The sequence below is a fragment of the Leptodactylus fuscus genome, chromosome 11, assembly GCF_031893055.1.
Source record: "Leptodactylus fuscus isolate aLepFus1 chromosome 11, aLepFus1.hap2, whole genome shotgun sequence".
NCBI lineage: Eukaryota > Metazoa > Chordata > Amphibia > Anura > Leptodactylidae > Leptodactylus > Leptodactylus fuscus.
This window is the reverse complement of record NC_134275.1, coordinates 82,410,344-82,433,027: the sequence shown is the minus strand read 5'-3', so window position 1 is coordinate 82,433,027 and position 22,684 is coordinate 82,410,344. Positions and strand designations below refer to the sequence as shown.

The 22,684-nt window shown below is 50.6% G+C and overlaps 2 protein-coding genes across 4 annotated transcripts; one reads left to right on the top strand and one right to left on the bottom strand.

Annotated features, from left to right (window-relative positions):
* Nucleotides 1-331: 331 nt before the first annotated feature.
* Nucleotides 332-3,288, bottom strand: GPANK1 (G-patch domain and ankyrin repeats 1). Of its 2 annotated transcripts, none has more exons than XM_075260335.1 (3): nucleotides 3,198-3,288; nucleotides 1,384-1,989; nucleotides 332-850 (listed from the first exon to the last, which is right to left on the bottom strand). In XM_075260335.1, the coding sequence occupies exons 2-3, from the start codon at nucleotides 1,968-1,970 to the stop codon at nucleotides 391-393; spliced, it is 1,047 nt and encodes a 348-aa protein (XP_075116436.1). In that variant the 5' UTR covers nucleotides 1,971-1,989; nucleotides 3,198-3,288; the 3' UTR covers nucleotides 332-390. The 2 variants fall into 2 exon arrangements, with proteins under 2 accessions (XP_075116436.1, XP_075116435.1); XM_075260334.1 differs by having other exon boundaries at nucleotides 3,066-3,283.
* Nucleotides 3,289-7,845: 4,557 nt separating this feature from the next.
* Nucleotides 7,846-21,323, top strand: CSNK2B (casein kinase 2 beta). Of its 2 annotated transcripts, none has more exons than XM_075258821.1 (7): nucleotides 7,846-7,959; nucleotides 13,085-13,164; nucleotides 14,737-14,839; nucleotides 15,095-15,210; nucleotides 17,220-17,295; nucleotides 17,372-17,561; nucleotides 21,002-21,323. In XM_075258821.1, exons 2-7 carry the CDS (start codon nucleotides 13,093-13,095, stop codon nucleotides 21,090-21,092), a joined length of 648 nt encoding a protein of 215 aa, XP_075114922.1. In that variant the 5' UTR covers nucleotides 7,846-7,959; nucleotides 13,085-13,092; the 3' UTR covers nucleotides 21,093-21,323. The 2 variants fall into 2 exon arrangements, with proteins under 2 accessions (XP_075114922.1, XP_075114920.1); XM_075258819.1 differs by having other exon boundaries at nucleotides 7,846-7,968.
* The last annotated feature ends 1,361 nt before the right edge of the window (nucleotides 21,324-22,684 follow it).

Below are 22,684 nucleotides of genomic sequence, written 5' to 3'. Positions count from 1 at the left end.
AGTGTTATCTGAAGTACCTTCTAGGACTTTTAGTGACATCATCCTCACAGTCTAAGGTCCTGGAAGGTTAAGTCTAGTATTAGCTCTGCAGTGTTTTGCAGAAACAGGAACTAGACATTGGTGACAGGATCAGCAATCACATAGTTCGAATCTACTTCGATGACTACCTTGTATAGCTAAAAATACAAGCAATGGAGAGTCGCTTTAGTGCACACTTGATTTTAGCTTGGAATACATGCCTAAATTATTTTGCCCCACCTCTTTCTAGTCCTTTTATACTCTGTTCCCAATTCTATGTCTTTTACACAAATCAATGTAAGAAACATCATAATGACTGATTTATTAACATAAAGACACGGCTTGGGGTTCAGGCGTGAAGGGGCACGGCTGCTATAGGTCAATATTCATGTAAGTCCTCAAGTCTCGCTCCCAGGCCTTGGCTTTTTCCTCCTTCCTTCTCTCCTCTTTCCGGCTGACAGTGGCCACTCGTTCTGTCCTCTTGTATGTTATAGCCGGCCGGGCTACTGCCAAAGTGTCATTAGCCGCAAAATGGGTGACTCTTGGCTTTTCGTTACTTTGAAAACCAAGTCCTTTCTGGTCCCTCTTGAGCACAGTCTGTACTGGAAACTTCCTGCCCACACCATTGGGCCCCAGCCCTGCTTCAGAATCCCAGCCTTCCTTCAGCATCATCTTATATCCAACGTTATGTTGTGGGATGACGTAGTAGGTGGGAGGAAGCTTCTTTCTTGTGTTAAAGAGGTGGACTGTGGAACGTTGATGCGTTTCGATGCTGTCCTCTTGGAAATGAGTCTTGCAAATGTCACAGTATTTCCTTTCTAGTGGCTGCGCTCTGCAGAAAGAACAGACAATATGGTTACTGCTAAGAAAGTCAACGTGTTGGGTCCACCTGATGGCAAAAACTGGCTATTAAAAGAGGGGTCCTGAGTGGAAACACCCCCGACCAGCCATAACGTACACATGGATGAGTATCATCAGTGATCACGTAACTTAAAGGGATTGCCTGGGTAATACCTCAATTCATCTAGCAGATTCTTGATGTTGGACCCGGGTGTTCTGTCCAAATCACTTGATTGGATGCATCCCCTGATCCCCTCCGCCCCCTCCCTCCTCTCCTAATCTCACCATGTTACAGGGGCTTTCCTTTAGTCAGCACACCACCAGAAATGTAATGTATAATGGTTTACAAGTAGCCAGAGCTCAACTACATCTGGAAACATCATATACTTAAAGGGACGCTCCAACCACATAATCTGATGGCATTTCACTAGGATATAACATCACTTAATTGGCCAACCTCCTTTACGCCTAACAAGGTATTGGGTTCCTTATTCTTGCCCCCCACGTGGTAGCACCCTCACTCACCTTGGAGTTACGCCTTGAGGTAGACCTCTCAATGAATCTTGTAGGATCTGGACAACTTCACAATGTCCAGCCTCTTCTGCTAACATCACAGCGTCCTTGCCTTTGGTATCACAAACCCCAATCCAGGCCGCACCCCTCTTCAGTAAGTAACTCACTACATCCTTTTTCCCGGCGTAGGCGGCGCACATCAGAGCCGTCCAGAAATAACCATCCTGAAAATTGACATCACAGTTGTCCTTCTCCAGCAGCTTCTTCACTCCCTTCAGATCTCCATGTTGTGAACATTTTAGCAGCTGGTGGCCCTTGCGCTCGTCGGTGGACCCGGGGACAGTCCGGGGCAGTCTGAGCTGCGATTGTCCTTCTGTTCTCTCTCGTGACGTCGCGGTGACCCGCTTGCGCTTGCGAGAAGGCTTCTTTGACTGTTCCCCTTCACTTGATAGAAGATTCTCGTAGAAGGTTTTTGCCTCCTCACCAGAAATGTTCACCTCATTGCTCCGGGATGAACTTTTACTTCTTCGTTCTCCATTTTCCCACAAGTCAGATTTCTCTCGAGCTTTGGTAAATGTGATCAGTCGGGGGAAATTCATCTTCTTTTCGAAGGAAAATCTGAAAAAAAAAAAAACACTTTAAAATTGTCTATGAAATCTTTACTAAAGGTTCATAAAGGACATGACAGACCCATCGGACAACCCCACCAAGCCATATACTGAGGACCCCAAGTCCTGGATGTTGTTAGGATATGCCATCATTATACCATTTCGGTGGGGCTACCCTTTAAGACGCCCACCGTCTCCTTTATGTTTCCCCTGTACAGTACTGCCTCCTATCTAGTGCCTATGGAACTGCAGGATATTGCCATATCAACCTCCCAATAGACGTGAACAGCGTGCTAGCCAGAGATGTACACCAGGGCTCTAGTCACATGGAGCATTCAGGGAAAAATTCAGGGTTCCACCACTAGGTGTCCCAGGGGTCCGGCCCCCCCCCCCAACAATCTGACACTTAGACCTTATCCTGTGGCTGAACGTCGAGCCGAAAACCTGCAGTGGACCCATCTTGTGTGGCCTTAGTCTCATAGGGTTTGTCCGAGACCCAAGCGCAATGGATAATGATTAGGGTTGAGCCGATCTCGAGATTTCAGGATCAAATTTTAAAATCCGATCATTTTCCAGCCGATCCCGACATTTGCTCGATCGCCAATCGGGATCCGATCTTTCCCGATCGCTCAACCCTATTCATGATATATACATGAATAGGGTAGAGCCGATCTTGAGATAACCTCTGACCTCGATCCCGCCGGAAAAGATCGGGATCAGAATTCTGATCGCAATCGTTAAATTTACTCAATCGCCGATCAGAATCCGTTCTTTTCCGATCCCTCAACCCTAATAATGATGACCTACCTAGGGGATCCTGTCAGGTTCGATAGGTCCTTATAGAGAGGAGGTTTAGTGTCCTGCATTGTATTTGTTGGCTCTCCGCTTCCTAACAGTGACTATATACTCACAGAGCTGCGGGGTCGTTACAGTGTGTCAGCTGTATATAACCTGTAACCATTCCCTGACAGGAAACAGAGCTACGTCAATGGATTTCTATGAGCTCGGCTAAACGCGTCGCTTTCTAGGTTTCATCACAAGGAATGAAAGGCTTCCGTGGCGTTTCCTGAAGTAGTCAGCTCTCACCTACAAGACGCTGGCGCCGTCTCCAGTCACACGTACCGAGGCTCCACCCGAGCACCCTGAGCTGACCAGTAAACCACAGTCTCCATCTTCTCACAGCTCAGTCACTTCCTGCCCTAGTTCCTTCATACTTACAGAACTAGAAAAGCCTTCCCGAGAAACTCGCCGCCTCCAACCACAAAATGGCGCCGTCAACAAAAGCACCGAAGGGGGCGGGGCTCTAGCGGCCTTTTTTTATACGTGTGAAGGGCGGGGCCCGCGGGACGCGAGAGCCAATCAGCGGCGGAGAGTGGGAAGAAGCCGGCGCGAGGAGGAGTCAGAAAAGGAGAGAGCCGCGGCGGCTGCGAGTGACGTCACCGCCTGAGCCCAAGCGCGCGCCCGCCGGCTGGATGAGAGTGGGCGGCGCGCGCTCTAAGCTTAGTGAATAGCAGCGGCGTGACGTCACTCCTCATAGCCCGGGAGTATATATATATATATATATATATATATATATATATATATATATATATATATATATACTCTGTGTTCTCACCACAGTAGCTGTATACAGTGTGGAATGAAGACATATACATACACTTATTATTATTAGAAGGAGTTCTCTTGTCTTTCAATGGCTGCTGTTGTATCTTGGCACACACATCACACACAGGTTACATGACATGACTGTTTCCTGTTTCGGTGACGCTGTTTCCATAGTAGCCTTGTTTGAGAGTCTTTGCATTGTGCATTGTAGCCATATCCAAAGGTGAGTGGCCATAGGACTAAGGCCAGAAGTATATTCACACGATGGTGATTAACGGCGGGGTGACGCACGGTTTTTTATTTAACCACTTCAGTACCGGGCCAATTTGTGGTCCAGGACCAGACACATTTTAGGTTTATTTTGTATGTGCGGTTTTGAGGTCTGTAACATTTTTCCCGTATGTCTCAGTCAACAAATTTTTGCGTCTTTTTTCGGGGACACATAGGGCTTTATTTTTATGTCATTTTTATTTTCAAATGTGTTTTAATTTTTTTTATATCCGGGAAAATATAAACAAAATAGGAGGGAAACTGTGTCTGGTTTTCAATTTATATATATATATTTTTTTAATAACACAAAGTGTCACTGAAAAACTTTATAAAATAGTTTTTCCTCTCCGTTACGGTAATTTTTATTTTGTATGGTGTCATCGGGGGCGGGGCTATAACCTTTAATAACAGCGTTTTATTAGTGTATTATTTATTTATTTTTTATTATTATTTTATTTACATTTTTTTAAAACTTTTTTTATTATATTTTTATTTTATTTTTTTCCCAGATTGTGTCCCCATAAGGTGATAAGAGACCTTTGGGGACATCTGATCACTTTTTTTTTTTTGTACTTGAGGCTGATTTCTCCTATAACTGGGGCTGATACATTTAACCTCAGTTACAGGAGGAATCCAGCCTCCTGCACGCTGTATATACACAGTATACAGAGCTGATCTGAGTCCTGTAGGACCCAGCAGCTCTGGCAGGATACTGCTCCCGGCAGATCACATGTCTGCCGGGTCAGAGGGCAGCTGATTTATGGCAGCGTCCATAGCCGTGTATACAGTGCTCATTGAGCGCTGTATACACAGCCATCGAGAAGGCAGGGGAGGTAATAAATCTGCCCTGTCTTCTCTCTGGGAGCTCCGGCTGAAGTTACAGCCGGATCCTAGTGAAAGCAGCTGCACGATCTCCATGCAGCTGCTGTGTTCTGACTGGACGTACCGGTACGTCCTGGCAGAACTAGACAACCACTTCCCGGACGTATATAGTCTATGGACAGTCCAGAAGTGTTTAACGGACATCACACAACAGTTACACTAAGGCCCGGTTCACATTTGCACATCGAACGTAAACCTATACGAATAAAAAAGCGGTTACCCGGGAAACCCGCGGACCCCATAGACTATAATGGGGTCTGTGTAGTTTCCGCACGAAACCTGCAGAGAGAAGAGCGCATGATTTGTGCAGACACCAAGCAGAAACCACACGGACCCCATTATAGTCTATCAGGTCTGCAGGTTTCCTTAGGTTCACACGGGGCAAGAGCGGGGCGGATTTTGGCGCTGAATCCACCCCCTCACAATAGAGGTCTATGTACATTCCTTTTTTCCGTTAGCGGTACATTTTTTTCGGCTCACCGAAAAAATAAACGAGCTGTCCTTTCTCAGGCGGATTCCGCGGCTGATTCAGCCCCAGCGTTCACCTCGTGACAGCACCCCCCCGACTAGGCCCACTCCGGAGGGGGAAGCCGCAACTGTCGTGGCAGGCGCATTTTGGTCCAATTCTGATGCAGCTTCCCGCTTCAGAATCAGGACCAAAATTCGCGGTCCCGTGCCCTGAGTGCACGAGGCCTAAAGTAACCGCTTTGTTACACGTATAGGTTTACGTTCGGGGGGTCCCCGTTTTGTACAGTCTCATTGGCTGTGTAGGTAGTCCACAATGTAATGTGATAGGTGGCTAGCTAACCGGGTGTATGGCCTTAAAGGGTTTGTCCTGTTATGGACACTTATTCCTCTATACACAGGACAGGTGATGAGCGTCCGATCGCTGGGGCTCAATTACCAGGTGCCCTAGTAATCAAGAGAACGGGAGACTGAGGGCTCGTTCACACGCATACCTCCCAACCGTCCCGATTTCCGCGGGACATTCACGATTTGGGTGACATGTCCCGCGGTCCCGGTTGGAGGGAGGTATGTCCCGATTTCAGCCGCATGTGTCAGCGAGAGAGGCGCGCAGAGAGCGGCGAGGGAGCGGAGGAGAAGGTAAGTTTAATGTGGAGGTGGAACGTGAATCTGGGGGCAGATGAAGGAGAGGACGGTATGACACTGGGGGCAGAGATGTGGGGACATGAATCTGGGGGCAGAGATGGAGGGGGACATGAATCTGGGGGGACATGAATCTGGGGACAGAGATGTGGGGACATGAAACTGGGGGCAGAGATGGAGGGGACATGAATCTGGGGGCAGAGATGTGGGGACATGAATCTGGGGGGACATGAATCTGGGGACAGAGATGTGGGGACATGAATCTGGGGGCAGAGATGGAGGGGACATGAATCTGGGGGCAGAGATGTGGGGACATGAATCTGGGGGCAGAGATGGAGGGGACATGAATCTGGGGGCAGAGATGGAGGGGACATGAATCTGGGGGCAGAGATGTGGGGACATGAAACTGGGGCAGATGAAGGCTGTATATGAAACTGGGGGAGAGATAGAGGGGGGACATATAATTTACGGGTGACTGTAGGAGGATTATACTGTGTGCGGGCACATGAAAAACGAGTGGGCGGTCCCTCTTTCAATTCTTCAAAAGTTGGGAGGTATGCACACGGGGGCCGGATTTTGGTACCGAGAGTGACGCGGGGAGCCGCGTCACTCTCGGGACAAAACCCGCCTGCCACGACCGTCACAGTCGCGGCTTCCCCCTCCGGAGTCGGCTCAAATGAATGGGACAACACCAGAAGTTGCTACCGCCAGGCATACGGTGCATCGGCATCCAGTCACAGCACTCCGCTCCGGATTAGGCCCAAATGAACGGGAGGGAGTGTCCTGAGGCGCTGAATCAGCCGCGGAATCCGCCTGAAGAAAGGGCAGGTCGCTTCTTTTTTACGCTAGCAGGAACAAACCGCTCGCGGAAAAAGGAACCCATTGAATTCAATGGCAGGTGGTTTTTTGAGCCGTATTCTGATGTGGATTCCGCGTCAAAATCCAGTTCAAAAAACCTTGTGTGAACTTATCCTAACTGAGCGATCTTGCAGCGGATTCTGCCCGCGGTGTCCCCAGCTCCACATTCCCTCCTGACTGGGCGCATTCATTGGGGCCTAATCAGAAGCGGCGACGGAATGATGATGCGCTGCAGCGGCGTACCATCATGGCTAACCGCGCAAAAAAGCCGGCGACGGAATATGAAGTTGGAATTTCCTCTTCATTTTCCGCCGTGTGAACAGACCCTAAGGCCTCCTCGTGAATGGGGCGCCGATGACCAGCCCCCCATAGACGTGAATGGGGGGCTGGTCATACAAGTGCACTGGTGCTACATTCACAGGGAAGATTTTGGGGGATTTTCAACCCCCTGTCCTCAGTGGGGGATCCAATGATTGGCTGCCATTGTTCGGACACGTATCTTCTGTCCTTGTATAGGCGTAAGTGCCCATAATAGGACAAACCCTTTATAGGAGTGTTCTGGGATTGTAATGTTCATGACATATCCTTATGATTGGTCATCAATATATGATGGGTGGGGGTGCGACACCCAGGACCACCACACATTTGTTGTTTGAAGAGATTGCACCACTTAGGTGAGCGCTGCGGCGTCTTCTCTAAAACCGAGCACAGCGCCCCATATCGTAAAGTGGCCATGCTTGGTATTGCAGCTGATTCATTTTCTTGGACTGAGCTTCAGACTGTTTGACCAAAGAACGTGACGTCACTGACGAGCGCCATCGCCGCCCCGAGGAGTCCTGGGTGTCAGAGCTTACTGATGTCTTATACTGAGGAGAGGCGATCAATAGTCACCTGGAAACCCCTTTAAGGTGACGTCATAGTCTGTGGCCATTGCCACCATTTATTCTCGCCCATAGACTATAACACCCTCACTGATTTATGGCTAGGTTTACTTTCACACGTTGCAGCTTTGCGTTATTTATATATACACTGTGCAGACGCTTCAGTTTCCATAGAGACAGAACTCTGATGACGTCACGGCCCAGGCGCCCCCGTCTCAGAACTACACTTCCCGTCATCCCTCGCGCTGACTTCCGGACAAGCCTCTTCCGTTCCGGGCTGATTCTGCGCAGTAAGAGGGGTCCGGGCCTTGTGTGTGGCGGCGGGTGAGAACCGGAAAGAACCGCCGTGTGTCCAGAGTCCGGGGGATAACGCAGCTGTGAGTCCGGTACGTGCGGCTATTATAAGTGCCCGTGTGAGCAGCGCCATAGAGAAGCCCCCGCCCCTCCTGTCTGTGCCCCTCAGCGCCCCCTACCACATATGTGCTGCCAGTCCTGGCCCTCCTCTTATTGCCCCTCTCTAGTTGCCCCTTTACATTCTCTTCTCCTCCCTGCCCTCTTAGTGCCTGTTCACACAGTGTTTATTGTGCTGCGGCTTTCAGTCCATATTATGTTGTAGATTTTCCTGCCATTAGTATTATTGTGTCTGTGGTGTCTGCTGAGCGCTCCCTGCACATGGAATGGCTCCGCTACCTCAGAGGGAACAGCCTGCCCTGTGTATCTAGGCCGAGGTTACCCCAATGCCCTCTTTATTGCCCCTCTGCCCCTTTTTGGTTTTATTCCCTGATCCCCATTGTTTCTCTCTCACCCTCTTCCCCTGCTTGTTCATTCTATTGTCCCTCTGTTACCCCCAATCTTACATTAACACCCCCAGTGTCCTCCCCCTGCCCTTGCTTTTGTTATTTTTTCCTAAGATGCCCCCAGTACCCCACTGATTTCCCTCCTTGTTGCCCCCCAGGTTGCCTGCTGATTGTGCTCCTTGTTGCCCCCTGATACCCCGCTGATTTCCCTCCTTGATACCCACTAATTTCCCTCCTTGTTGCCCCCTGATACCCCGCTGATTGCCCTCCTTGTTGCCCTCTGATACCCTGCTGATTGCCCTCCTTGTTGCCCCCAGGTACCCCGCTGATTGCCCTCCTTGTTGCCCCCTGATACCCCGCTGATTGCCTTCCTTGTTGCCCCCTGATACTCCGCTGATTGCCCTCCTTGTTGCCCCCTGATACCCTGCTGATTGCCCTCCTTGTTGCCCCCTGATACCCTGCTGATTGCCCTCCTTGTTGCCCCCTGATACTCCGCTGATTGCCCTCCTTGTTGCCCCCAGGTACCCCGCTGATTGCCCTCCTTGTTGCCCCCTGATACCCCGCTGATTGCCTTCCTTGTTGCCCCCTGATACTCCGCTGATTGCCCTCCTTGTTGCCCCCTGATACCCTGCTGATTGCCCTCCTTGTTGCCCCCTGATACCCTGCTGATTGCCCTCCTTGTTGCCCCCTGATACTCCGCTGATTGCCCTCCTTGTTGCCCCCTGATACCCTGCTGATTGCCCTCCTTGTTGCCCCCTGATACCCTGCTGATTGCCCTCCTTGTTGCCCCCTGATACTCCGCTGATTGCCCTCCTTGTTGCCCCCTGATACCCTGCTGATTGCCCTCCTTGTTGCCCCCTGATACCCTGCTGATTGCCCTCCTTGTTGCCCCCTGATACCCTGCTGATTGCCCTCCTTGTTGCCCTCTGACACCCCACTGTTACTGAGGGTCCTCCCTGACTATAATGGGGCTATTAAGGGTCTGTTTATTTTTGTTTTCCCATGACATTGGCGGGTGTAAGGCCCCGTTCACACGGGGTGTGGAAGGGCAGATTTTGACACCAAGAGTGATGCGGGGAGCCGTGTCACTCTCGGGCCAAAATACGCCTGTTGCGGCTTCCCCCTCAGGATTTGGCTCAAATGAATGGGCCGACCACAGATGTTGCTGCCATGAGGTGGACGCCGCAGCTCAGCGAGCTATAGAATCCGTGTGAAGAAAGGGCAACATGCCGCTAGCGGAAAAAAGAACGCTAGCGGTCTCCATAGACCTCCATTGTGAGGAGGCAGATTATGATGTGGATTCCGCGCCATAATCCGCCGCCTGTGTGACCTAGCCCTAAAAGTCTTAGGGCCAGTTCACATGTAGTTTTTTTGGTCCGCATTTTGACGTGGGAAACCACCTCAGAATCCAGACCAAAATGCAGCTGTCACGGCTTTGGACAGTCGCGGCTTTCCGCTCCGGATTAGGCCCAAATGAATGGGCCTAGTCCGGAGGGATTGTCTTCACGCAGACGCCGCTGTGGTTTCTGCAGAATGCGAGTCAAAATAGGGCAGGCGCTTTTTTGACCTGGATTTTGACGCGGATTCCATGTCAAAATCCAGACCAAAAAACTACGTGTGAACTAGCCCTAAGGGCCCTTTCACACAGGGCAAACTGGTGTTGTTTATGGCGCTGAATTTACCGCGCTCGCTTTTTTCTATTTGCAGTAAATTTTGCGCGTAGAATAAAGCAAGCAGCACCCATTGAAATCAATGACACACGCTTTTTTACGCGCGGTAAATTTGGCACTGTAAACAGCGCCATTTTGCCCCGTGTGAAAGGGCCCTTGCTTGCTGAGTCCTACAACAAGATCCGACACTGATCAGCTGACACAGTCACCCATATATATGGTATATATAGTATACAGCCAGGATCAGTGCTGCCCCTGTGCAAGGGAATGAGAGAAGGACTGCAGCTCCAGTGTACAGGGCTCTGCACGCTGTATACATCTCCCTGCCTGCGGACTGTATACCGCTCCCTGCCTGCGGACTGTATACAGCTCCCTTCCTGCAGACTGTATACAGCTCCCTGCCTGCTGACTGTATACAGCTCCCTGCCTGCAGACTGTATACAGCTCCCTGCCTGCTGACTGTATACAGCTCCCTGCCTGCTGACTGTATACAGCTCCCTGCCTGCTGACTGTATACATCTCCCTGCCTGCGGACTGTATACAGCTCCCTGCCTGCGGACTATATACAGCTCCCTGCCTGCGGACTGTATACAGCTCCCTGCCTGCGGACTGTATACAGCTCCCTGCCTGCGGACTGTATACAGCTCCCTGCCTGCGGACTGTATACAGCTCCCTGCCTGCGGACTGTATACATCTCCCTGCCTGCGGACTGTATACATCTCCCTGCCTGCGGACTGTATACAGCTCCCTGCCTGCGGACTGTATACAGCTCCCTTCCTGCGGACTGTATACAGCTCCCTGCCTGCTGACTGTATACAGCTCCCTGCCTGCTGACTGTATACAGCTCCCTGCCTGCAGACTGTATACATCTCCCTGCCTGCAGACTGTATACATCTCCCTGCCTGCGGACTGTATACAGCTCCCTTCCTGCGGACTGTATACAGCTCCCTGCCTGCTGACTGTATACAGCTCCCTGCCTGCGGACTGTATACAGCTCCCTGCCTGCGGACTGTATACAGCTCCCTGCCTGCGGACTGTATACAGCTCCCTGCCTGCGGACTGTATACATCTCCCTGCCTGCGGACTGTATACATCTCCCTGCCTGCGGACTGTATACATCTCCCTGCCTGCGGACTGTATACATCTCCCTGCCTGCGGACTGTATACATCTCCCTGCCTGCGGACTGTATACAGCTCCCTTCCTGCGGACTGTATACAGCTCCCTTCCTGCGGACTGTATACAGCTCCCTGCCTGCTGACTGTATACAGCTCCCTGCCTGCTGACTGTATACAGCTCCCTGCCTGCTGACTGTATACAGCTCCCTGCCTGCAGACTGTATACATCTCCCTGCCTGCGGACTGTATACATCTCCCTGCCTGCAGACTGTATACAGCTCCCTGCCTGCTGACTGTATACAGCTCCCTGCCTGCGGACTGTATACCGCTCCCTGCCTGCTGACTGTATACAGCTCCCTGCCTGCGGACTGTATACCGCTCCCTGCCTGCGGACTGTATACAGCTCCCTGCCTGCGGACTGTATACAGCTCCCTGCCTGCTGACTGTATACAGCTCCCTGCCTGCAGACTGTATACAGCTCCCTGCCTGCTGACTGTATACCGCTCCCTGCCTGCGGACTGTATACAGCTCCCTGCCTGCGGACTGTATACAGCTCCCTGCCTGCGGACTGTATACAGCTCCCTGCCTGCCGACTGTATACAGCTCCCTGCCTGCCGACTGTATACAGCTCCTTGCCTGCCGACTGTATACAGCTCCCTGCCTGCGGACTGTATACATCTCCCTGCCTGCGGACTGTATACATCTCCCTGCCTGCGGACTGTATACATCTCCCTGCCTGCGGACTGTATACCGCTCCCTGCATGCGGACTGTATACCGCTCCCTGCCTGCGGACTGTATACCGCTCCCTGCCTGCGGACTGTATACATCTCCCTGCCTGCGGACTGTATACCGCTCCCTGCCTGCGGACTGTATACCGCTCCCTGCCTGCGGACTGTATACATCTCCCTGCATGCGGACTGTATACCGCTCCCTGCCTGCGGACTGTATACCGCTCCCTGCCTGCGGACTGTATACATCTCCCTGCCTGCGGACTGTATACATCTCCCTGCCTGCCGACTGTATACATCTCCCTGCCTGCCGACTGTATACGGCTCCCTGCCTGCCGACTGTATACGGCTCCCTGCCTGCCGACTGTATACGGCTCCCTGCCTGCGGACTGTATACCGCTCCCTGCCTGCGGACTGTATACATCTCCCTGCCTGCGGACTGTATACCGCTCCCTGCCTGCGGACTGTATACCGCTCCCTGCCTGCGGACTGTATACATCTCCCTGCCTGCGGACTGTATACCGCTCCCTGCCTGCGGACTGTATACCGCTCCCTGCCTGCCGACTGTATACCGCTCCCTGCCTGCCGACTGTATACCGCTCCCTGCCTGCCGACTGTATACAGCTCCCTGCCTGCCGACTGTATATGGCTCCCTGCCTGCTTATATACGCCTTATATACAGTGTCTGATGGCGACCGCTGTGATCTGCTGCAGATAATCTGTCCTGTGTATAAGTCGTCCTTATCAATTCTCTTCGGGTCCTGAACATTCCCTTTAAGTTCTGTTCTCCATGTTTTGTCACCTCCATAACACATTTGCTGGTCCCCATATACAGCTATAGGGTCACACTGGCGACTGATCGCCGTACCAAACCGTGTCCGATGGGCCCCAAGGACTGTAATGGCGTCCGGCAATTTAAAACTGAAACCAGTGGAGGAAAAAGTCCCGTGTCTCTGCCGACTTTCAGACAGACACTGGTGTAAATGTGAACATGGTTTTACCCTGAACTTGTACAGTGGGTTAAACTGCTGCCGCGGGATCTGATCAGTCATCTCTTTGTCACGTTTTTGGAAGGACCTCGTGATATCACGTGACCTCATCCGTGTCCTTTCCCCCCCGTCGGTCTCGGGTCCTTTCTTCTTCGCGATGCGGTTCTTCGCCTGTTTAACCCTTTGTGTGTTGCTCCACAGCCTAGAAAATGAGCAGTTCCGAGGAAGTGTCGTGGATCAGCTGGTTCTGCGGGTTACGAGGCAACGAGTTCTTCTGCGAGGTGAGGTCCTAGAGCCGCTCACACTCCTATAAATGGCGGCTACTTGTCTGATGCCGCTTATCTTACACTACTGCAGACTGATGCGTTGCATTGCCTATCGCCGGGCCCTGCTTTATAGTATTTGATGTAGAATTCCCTAATCTAATGTTATGGGGCTGAACCTGTAAGAGTAATGCGAGGTGTCACAGGTCTGTGTAAGTCTATAAAGGGACGGGCTGCACAAACAGGTGGTCACTAGAGATGAGCGAGTACTGTTGGGATCAGCCGATCCGAACAGCACGCACGCACGCATTGAAATGAATGGATGCACCTGGTACTTCCGCTTTGACACCAGCCGGCCGCTTAACCCCCCCGCGTGCCGGTTACGTCCATTCATTTCTATGTGAGCGTGCTGTTCGGATTGGCTGATCTGAACAGTACTCGCTCATCTCTAGTGGTCACACAACTTTTACTTTCAGTATTTGTTGAGTGAACCTTACAAGATTTTGTTCAGACCCAGAGTATAATGATCGGAGGCCCAGGGGAGGTGACCCTATATAGAAAACAGGATTACTCACCTCTCCTGGGTTCCAGGGTGACTCTTTGGGTCTTCTGAGTGACTTCAGGATCTCTGAGGATGTGATCGGGTCATGTAAGAACCCCTGATGTGCCAAAGACAGCAGGGAGTCCCACCAGAGCCCGGGAGAGGTGAGTATCCCTGTTCTTTATATATGTTCACCTCCCCTGGGCCTTTGCTTATTATACTCTGGTTGATGTTGGGTTTTTTTTGTATGTAGATTGTGCGCCCCATATATATATAGGGATCACAATGTACATTTTTTTTACTTCCTATCAAAATGGGAGGAAATCCACACAACCACGGGGAGAACATACAAACTCCTTGCACATGTTGTCCTTGGCAGGATTTGAACCCGGGACTCCAGCGCTGCAAGGCTACAGTGCTAACCACTGAGCCACCGTGTGGCCCCCGGTTGATTAATTTTTTGATTAATCGCCCAGTTCTAGGGTAAACTCCGGTGATTGGGAATTTGGGGGGTATAGCGTGGCCCTGAATCCTCCGTGTGTCTGCGGGCTCAGTGTGCGTGTGTGACCGCTGCTGCCGGAGATTGCCTTGTATTCACAGGGAGAGCTCAGGCCGACCCTATGGCTGAGGGTCTCAGTGGTCGGCCCCCCTCACCCTCTGACACTTCGCCCCTATTCTCTGGTCCCCCGCTGTATACCAGGCCCGGCCAATACATAAGTACAGAGTAAACCTTCAATGGGGTGACCGGGGGTTGGACCCCCATTAATTCATGGCTGTGTCTGGGGATAGCGAGAGTCATTACTATTCCAAGGGTGTAGTACTGTAGGGTAATGTATTAACCCTTTATAGTCTACATCGCATGTACAGTCCTATCCGCAGGCAGCATGTTAGGAGCTGAGCAGACGGGTATATAACCTGTCATTGGGCTTAGGAGTCCGGTGGGCGGGCCTACTCGGTGATTGACAGCTATATGACTGACTAGGACGTCTCGCTGTAACCAGATGAGAGCTTTGTCGGTAACTCTGTCTCTGTGTGTTCTTCTATTGCAGGTAGATGAAGATTATATTCAGGATAAATTCAACTTGACCGGCCTGAATGAGCAGGTCCCGCACTATAGGCAGGCGCTGGACATGATCCTGGACCTAGAGCCCGGTCAGTATTCACATCACCTTGTTTGTAGACTCCTGGATCCTCTGCCGGCCCTTCTATCTAGATGTCACCTCTGCAGCCATTGTCTGCTCGCTGTGGTCACATGACAGCGTTGGAACGTCTTTGCTAGAGACCGGTAGAGGACCCCAGTATGGGCGCACGGTCAGCACCCGGACCCCTGTTTTCACGGTGATGGAGGACACGGCGCGGGTCGGGTGCTTGTTGTGTTTTCTCATTCCACCTTTTTCTGTCCCGCAGATGAGGAATTAGAGGACAATCCGAACCAGAGCGATCTCATTGAGCAGGCGGCCGAGATGCTTTACGGACTGATCCACGCCCGCTATATTCTGACTAACCGCGGCATTGCCCAGATGGTGAGCGCACTTGCTATTTCAATGCTGTACATGAAGCTATTGCTATAACCCTTCACTTCTTGTATGGATTTGCTTCAGAACTTTTGCAACGTCTCCAGCGCTTGTCCTTTTTCCTGGACTTGTAGGTTACGTTCACACAGAGGAACTTCTAGGCCACAGCAGGCTAACATACGGCAACCCAAAATAGTACTGCTGCGGTTTACTTTAATGGTTCAGAGCTGCGGTATTATTCGGGGCCGCTACACACTTGTCAGAGCTAACGTGCGCCATTTCCAGCGCCGCTGCAGCCCTGACTGGGATCAACTGAACTGATAATAGTGACCTGAAAAGGCCCAAAGACGATGTCCTGCCCCTGTTTAGGGCATAGGGAGGTCCCTGCGGAGGACGCCATCTATTAGCCAGAGCAGAGAACAGCGGCCTGCTGCAGAAGGTGAGGAGACGGGACACTTATTCTCTATTCTGCGGATAGGGTAAACGTGTCCTTAATAGGATGTCACCAATTGGAGATCGGTGGATGTCTGACACCCTGGACCTCCGCTGATCAGCTGCTTGAAGGACCGTCGCGCTTGTATGAGTACGTGACTTCTTCACAGCTCCCTGTGTCATAGTGGCCGTGCGATACACAGCCTTGTACCATTCACTTCTATGGGATCAGGCTGTAGTTATATATATATATATATACCCTGATACGGTCATTGTGCTTGTTGGATCCCTGCAATCCTTCAAATAGCCGATCAATGATCTCTGACCTATCCTGAGCTGCAGTAGGTGTCTGCTCTTGAAGACCCCAAAATATTCCAGAGCTCAAGTGGTTAAACCTTTCTTCCTAAAGACCCCGCCATTAAATATGTATGAGCGGTAACTGCCCCCCTCCCATCACACAGACCATCGATCCCTCCTGCACGCTTGTGATGGATGATCTGACCTGATATTCGCAGCCAGGACCAGAGCCGCAACCCCTCAATAACAGGAACTCCCGACTTTGTTTCCAGCCTCGTATTCTGCAGTAACGTGGAGAATTCCCCCTTTCATGAATGATTTAGGGCGGTCAATAGGAATAAATCATTCAGCTGTTGTACATTAGAGGCTGCAGCGCGGCTCCTGACCTACTGGTAATGGCGCACGAAGCCCTGAGGACGTGACAGCCCCGGCTTTGGATCGATGCCATGTTGCAGCTGTGATATTTGTAGTAGGTCCCGGCAGTCTTTGCAGCAGGATACATACACGACCGTCCTGTTCACTGTGCCCTGCCTGGTCATGGCATGGGGGGTTTATACTAGTAATGTCGCATAGGATCACACCATAGGGGATGGGGCTGCATTTGCAGTGACTTATCTGCATAGAAATAACCTCTGTCTAATGACATTTTTCTTCCACCCACCTCCAGGGATCCCAGGATTGGAGCCGTTCTCATGCTCTGCCATAGCTCCATTCATTTCTATGGGACTGCCAGACAGGACCGTCTCAGACTCCTAATAGTGAATGGAATGATGACCGAGCATGCTCAGTACTGACCGCCGGGGTCCTCACCAGCTCGGGGAATGATATTTAAGTCTATGGGACCTCCAGAGATGGCTTTTGGCTTCTCTTCCTATAGAGATGAATGGAGCGACTTCATTTATACAGTCCACGTGGGACCCTCGTTCTCATTATTCATGGGGAGAGGGGTCCACAAGACATTTGGCCCCTGCCGTGCCATACACAGAGGAGTGTAAGGGAAGCCTTAGTCATTTCATATAAGGGGGGGGGGGATACATTTTAGAGGTGCTTGCCCTATGAATTTAATACTAGACGCAACAATTGGTGGCGCTGTTCATAGAAAATTAAATCGGGGACCTGTTCCTTTATTTCTGCACCTCACAATGTTGTATTCCAGGGCGGTGGCGACATGTACGTGACCTCTCGACCCCCGTCAGCCGTAGAGCTGTCAGCAGAGATTCCTGGTTACCATGTCCGCACTAGGCAGGTCCGGACGTCCATGACACCTTTCCCCTTTCTTGTCTTTGCAGTTGGAGAAGTATCAGCAGGGAGACTTTGGTTATTGCCCCCGCGTGTACTGTGAGAACCAGCCCATGCTGCCCATCGGTAGGTGCCCCCTCCCCCCTCTCTATAGGTTGCTCCCACCTCCCCTCTGTATTGACGGTCTCGCTGTCTCTTCCAGGTCTCTCTGACATCCCTGGGGAAGCCATGGTAAAGCTGTATTGCCCAAAGTGTATGGATGTTTACACCCCTAAATCCTCCCGCCATCACCACACAGATGGAGCATATTTTGGCACTGGATTCCCCCATATGCTCTTTATGGTCCACCCCGAGTATCGACCCAAGAGACCCGCCAATCAGTTTGTCCCCAGGTAAGATGGTGGATGCTTGCCATTAGGGAGTGTTCACACCTAGGACTCTGACTCTGATTTGAGGGGGGGGGATTCTGTCCTCAAATCAGCCGCAGTTTCTGCTTCCTGTTGTTTTCAATGATGGGCAGAGAACAAATAAGCAACGTGCTCGATGTGACTCCACTCATCAGGGCCTGAGAAGGGGGCGCTCTCTTCTGTAGATGGGGGTCTGTCTATATAAATTATTAAAGGGATCCTATCATTAAATTGCTGTTCTCTCGCAGCACTGGCTGCGTCTCCAATGCTGCGAGAGAAATCTCCATCTTCGTCTGGATCGTCGTCTTCCAGCGCTGACTTCAAATTTTACGCATGCGCACTCGGCTCTGCTGTCGGGCCTCGGGCAGAGCCGACTGCACATGCCCGCGAGTGTAAGCGGCAACAAAAAAAATGGCCGCGGGCATGTGCAGTCATCTCTGCCCGAGGCCCGACACCAGAGCCGAGTGCGCATGCGTAGAAGTTTGAAGTCAGCGCCGGAAGAAGACGCAGGGAGAGGCTGTTCCAAGCAAAGATGGAGAGTTCTCTCGCTGCGTTCAGGACGCCCCCAGTGCTGCAAGAGAACTCATTTGCATACCGACGAAAACAGGGATTTCTACAGAATGGCGGCGCAGAGAAGACATCTAAAGGTAGGAGACGAATCGCCTTTCTTAAGGCTATTCCTTCATGTTAGGGAGAAAAAATAGCAATTTAATGATAGGATCCCTTTAAAGGGGTCATCTAGAAATTGGACAAACCTCTGTGGAGGCCGGGGAGGTGTATAAATAAAATCTATATATAAGTGTGTGTCTGTGTATACATGTATATATACTCATACTGTGTATACATCATACTCGCCCGTCCCCAGACCTCCATTGTCTGCCTCCGGTGTCTCGCGCCACTTCTTTGCTGCACCGCAGGCGACCACTGAAACCAATCCATAGCCTCAGTGGTCACTGGTGGGGGAACCGGTGACATGTGGCTGATGATGTCATCGCTCCCTTTCCAGTGTGTGGCCAGTGATTGGTCTCGGTGTGGCGCAGGGCTTCAAGCGATGGAGGCCGGGTGCGAGGGATTGCTTGTGTATTTTTTGGTTTGTTTTTAGTGTTTCGCGGGTTTGTCCAATCTCTGGTTAGTTAGAGGCTTTGTTGTCTTAACGTCAGAAAAAGTTTAATGGGAACCTGACCCCGGATTGCGTTATAAGAGGGCGATTTGGGACACTAAACCCCCCCCCCTCCAATCCATAAGGATCTGTGGTGGGTTTAATATCCCAAATTACTCTGACAGGTTCCCTTTATACTGTCCTTTCTGTCGCCCCCTCTCCATATTTAACTCCTCAGATGCTGAAGTCAATACGCCTTAAATCTAAGCCCCCTATCACCCCATTGGCACTCTGCAATTGCTGGGCGCTAGGGTTATTTGGGGAGTGGGGGGCTATAGAATTATTCATGAGATTGAGAATTGCTGAGCGTCGGGGGATTTTATAAGTTTCCCGCTTGTATTTCGCAACCAGCAGGCTTAGTCCTAGCACATCCCCCTGTCCGTATACTGAGTGTAGCCGAGTAATGTATACGTGATCACCGCGTCCAAGGGGAAATCCACAGCGCTGATGTGTCGTCCTACGTGTCCAGTCATGTCCGTGATCTCTGGCCCCCTCACTATGGCTCCCTATGGCCATGTCTATGCCGTAAAGCAGATCACTCAATGCTGTTAACAGAGCAGAGGAGAAGCTCAGGCAAGATGGCCGCCCCCATAATCATGGACACGAAAAAAAAAAAACGGCAGCAAAGTCCTTTTAAAGGGATTCTTCCATTTAAATCCTTTTTTTGTGGATAAGACGTCGGAGTAGTCTTTAGAAAGGCTCTTCATCTCTTACCTTTAGACGTGGTCTCCGCTGCGCCGTTCCTCAGAAATACCGGTTTTTACCGGTATGCAAATGAGTTCTCTCGCAGCGATGGGGGAGGGCCCCAGCACTCAAACAGCAATGGGGGCGTCCCCACCGCTGCCAGAGAAGTGTCTCCAAGCGCCGCCAGCGTCATCTTCAATGTCTTCTTCCAGCGCAGGCTCGTAACTTTGAGCAGAGCAGACTGCACAGGCCACGGGAAAATGGCCGCTAACAATACTGTGCAAGTGGCCATTTTCCCATGGCCTGCGCACTCTGCTCTGCTAGAAGTTACAAGCCTGCACTGGAAGACATTGAAGATAACGCGGTGGAGGAAGAAGGAGGCGGCACTGGAGACACTTCTCAGGCAGCGGTGGGGACGCACTCATTGCTGTTTGAGTGCTGGGGCCCGCCCCCATTGCTGTGAGAAAACTCATTTGCATACCGGTAAAAAACGGTATTTCTAAGGAACGGAGTGGCGGAGACCACGTCTAAAGGTAAGAGACGAATAGACTTTCTAAAGACTAGTCCGACGTCTTATCCACAAAAAAAAAAAAAGTTTTCATGGTAGAATCCCTTTAAGCTTTGTGTCTGAGATCACCAGTAGTTGTTGCAGTGCAGTTCACCTTATATCCAGCAGGGGGAGCGCGTTATAACAAAACTTTAGATTCCTGTTGATGACTTGCTCTGCTCACACCCAGGATTGTAGGGGGAAGGGGGGGGGGGGTTGGGAGAGTTGTCAAAGGTTAATCCTCCGCCCCGTGCTATACTTAGCAAACACTAAACCATCCTCATAAACTCTCTGCCGCTTCAGTCGTGTGATCTCCTTCCCAGCCTCACTGACTCCTCCAGATCTGACATGAGCGCCTCCGCTGGGACATCAGGCCAAGCTATTCATTACCGATTTTTTTTCTTTAAATACGTTTATATGTACTGTGTCCTGGCAGGCAGAATGGGCCACATCCTTAAAGGGCCCCTAATGTTCGAGCCGTTTGCAATAGCACGCACCCATAGGAATGAATGGAAGACTTTGTCAGCGGCCGGCCACTTAACACCCTGCGTGCCGGCTGCGTCCATTCATTCCTATGGGAGTTTCGAATAGTACTCGCTCATCTCTACTTAGCAGAGTTCCCTCTGGCAGTTTTTGTTGCCTCCACTAGAGGGCAAACTAGATATGGCAATTTGGCTGCCTATGCATGGAGTATTGCACTGCCACCTAGTGGCCAGATCTGGCAGCTCTGGTTTTAGATGGACTTTAAAGGACATTTTATGGAACTTGCCTATCAGTGCCCCGTCCTATGTGGTTGGTGGGGTTCCTACATCTGGGGTCGCCTCATGTTCATCACATGTAGCAGCAGTCCAGTCCCATGTAAGTGAATGGGGCTGACCAGCATTTACCCCAATACTGCGCCGTCCCTAGAATTTCAGACATGTCCTACATGTACAATTCTCCTTTATAGGAACAGTCTGGACAAATCTGATCTGTCTAGGGCAGGATCTACAAGACGCCGGCGTACTAATAACTTTCTTGTCCTTCTCTTCCCAGGTTATATGGCTTCAAAATCCACCCCATGGCATATCAGCTCCAGCTTCAGGCGGCCAGCAACTTCAAAAGTCCCGTGAAGACCATGCGCTGAGAATCCCCCCTGCTAGACGGTTTCAGTATCGGGCCCGGTGACCACCCTCTCCCCACCCCACCCCCCAAAGCCTCATATATTGCACCCATCATGGCGCAATGTTCTTTTTTTTTTTTTTTTTTTCAGTGTATGACTTTTCCAACTTTTCTTTTGATTTGAGTCCTGTTAAGAGCGTGTTCATACAACCTACGACTGTGGTTAAATAAATAAAATTATTATAGAACGATCCGATATAGCGGGCTCCGAGATCTTGTGTGTCATGGTAAGGGGTTGTCGGGTCTGAGGCGCTTACTGTCCATGTTGCATCGGTCTGCACGGATCCACCAATAGACCTGCGTGTTCCCATCTGTGCCACAAATACAGCCAGGGACGGGAGCCGCTCTATACGTTGCAGATGGATTATGTGGGGTCAGAACTATGGCCATAGAAATGAATCTGCTATTGTGGATCTGTATTTTTGGAAAATGACTACAATGGGGTCTGAGGAGGCATAGGCAGGTGCATTGAGCTGGAGGGAGTCAAAAAGTGACACTTTAGAGGAGGAGTTCCAGGGTCGCCTGTTTTTTATATATTACATCAATGTCAGATTGCCGGCACCCATGCCAGCTGTCTGAGGGTGCTGCGGCCCTTGGCTCAGCATTGTGGCCTTTGCATTGCTTACAATCAGGTCTGTCTATATCTATCTGCACAACATCTACTTGGTTAAGGGGATATAGTCACTTTTCAATGTCCGGGTCCTGCCCTTATCTCCAAAACAGCAGGTCCCCCAACCCTGATTCCCCATGGAAAGGGGTGCACTGGAAACCCAGAGCTATGCACAATCACAGCTGCCTGTCCATTCTTGACCTGGACACTGTAGCCAATGACGGTGATACTAGGCATGATGGGGTCTAGAGACGGGCGCAGGTTCCTGCGGTAAGGCGTACATCTCCAGTATATCCAGTGGATATGTCATATATGATTAAAGGGGAGGCAACACGGTGGCTCAGTAGTTAGCACTGTAGCCTTGCAGCGCTGGAGTCCTGGGTTCGAATCCTGCCAGGAACAATATCTGCAAGGAGTTTGTATGTTCTCCCTGTGTTTGCGTGGATTTCCTCCCATTCTACAAAGACATACTGGTAGGGAAAAAATGTACGTTGTGATCCCTATATGGGGCTCACAATCTAAAAAAATAGAGGTTGCAGGGGCCACAGTGGACCCTGCAACCTCTATTAAATATATATATATATATATATATATATATATATATATATATATATATATATACTGTATGTGTATATATATATATATATATATATATATATTATGTATGTATATATATATATATATATATATATATATATATAATTAAAGGTTTTTTTTCCCAAGATAAAAATATCACTTGTCCTAACATCAGATCCATGGAGGTGTGACAACCACTATTCGCAGTATCTGATACACAGAATAGAGTCGGGACGCAGACAGCGCTGTTCTGTTTAGTGGCAGAAGTGAGTTACTGCAGCTCAGCCCATTATAAGGCCTGAGAGTTGATCTTGTAATACCCGGTCTGGCCACTACACAGAGGATGGCGCTGTTTCTTGATCCCATTGTCT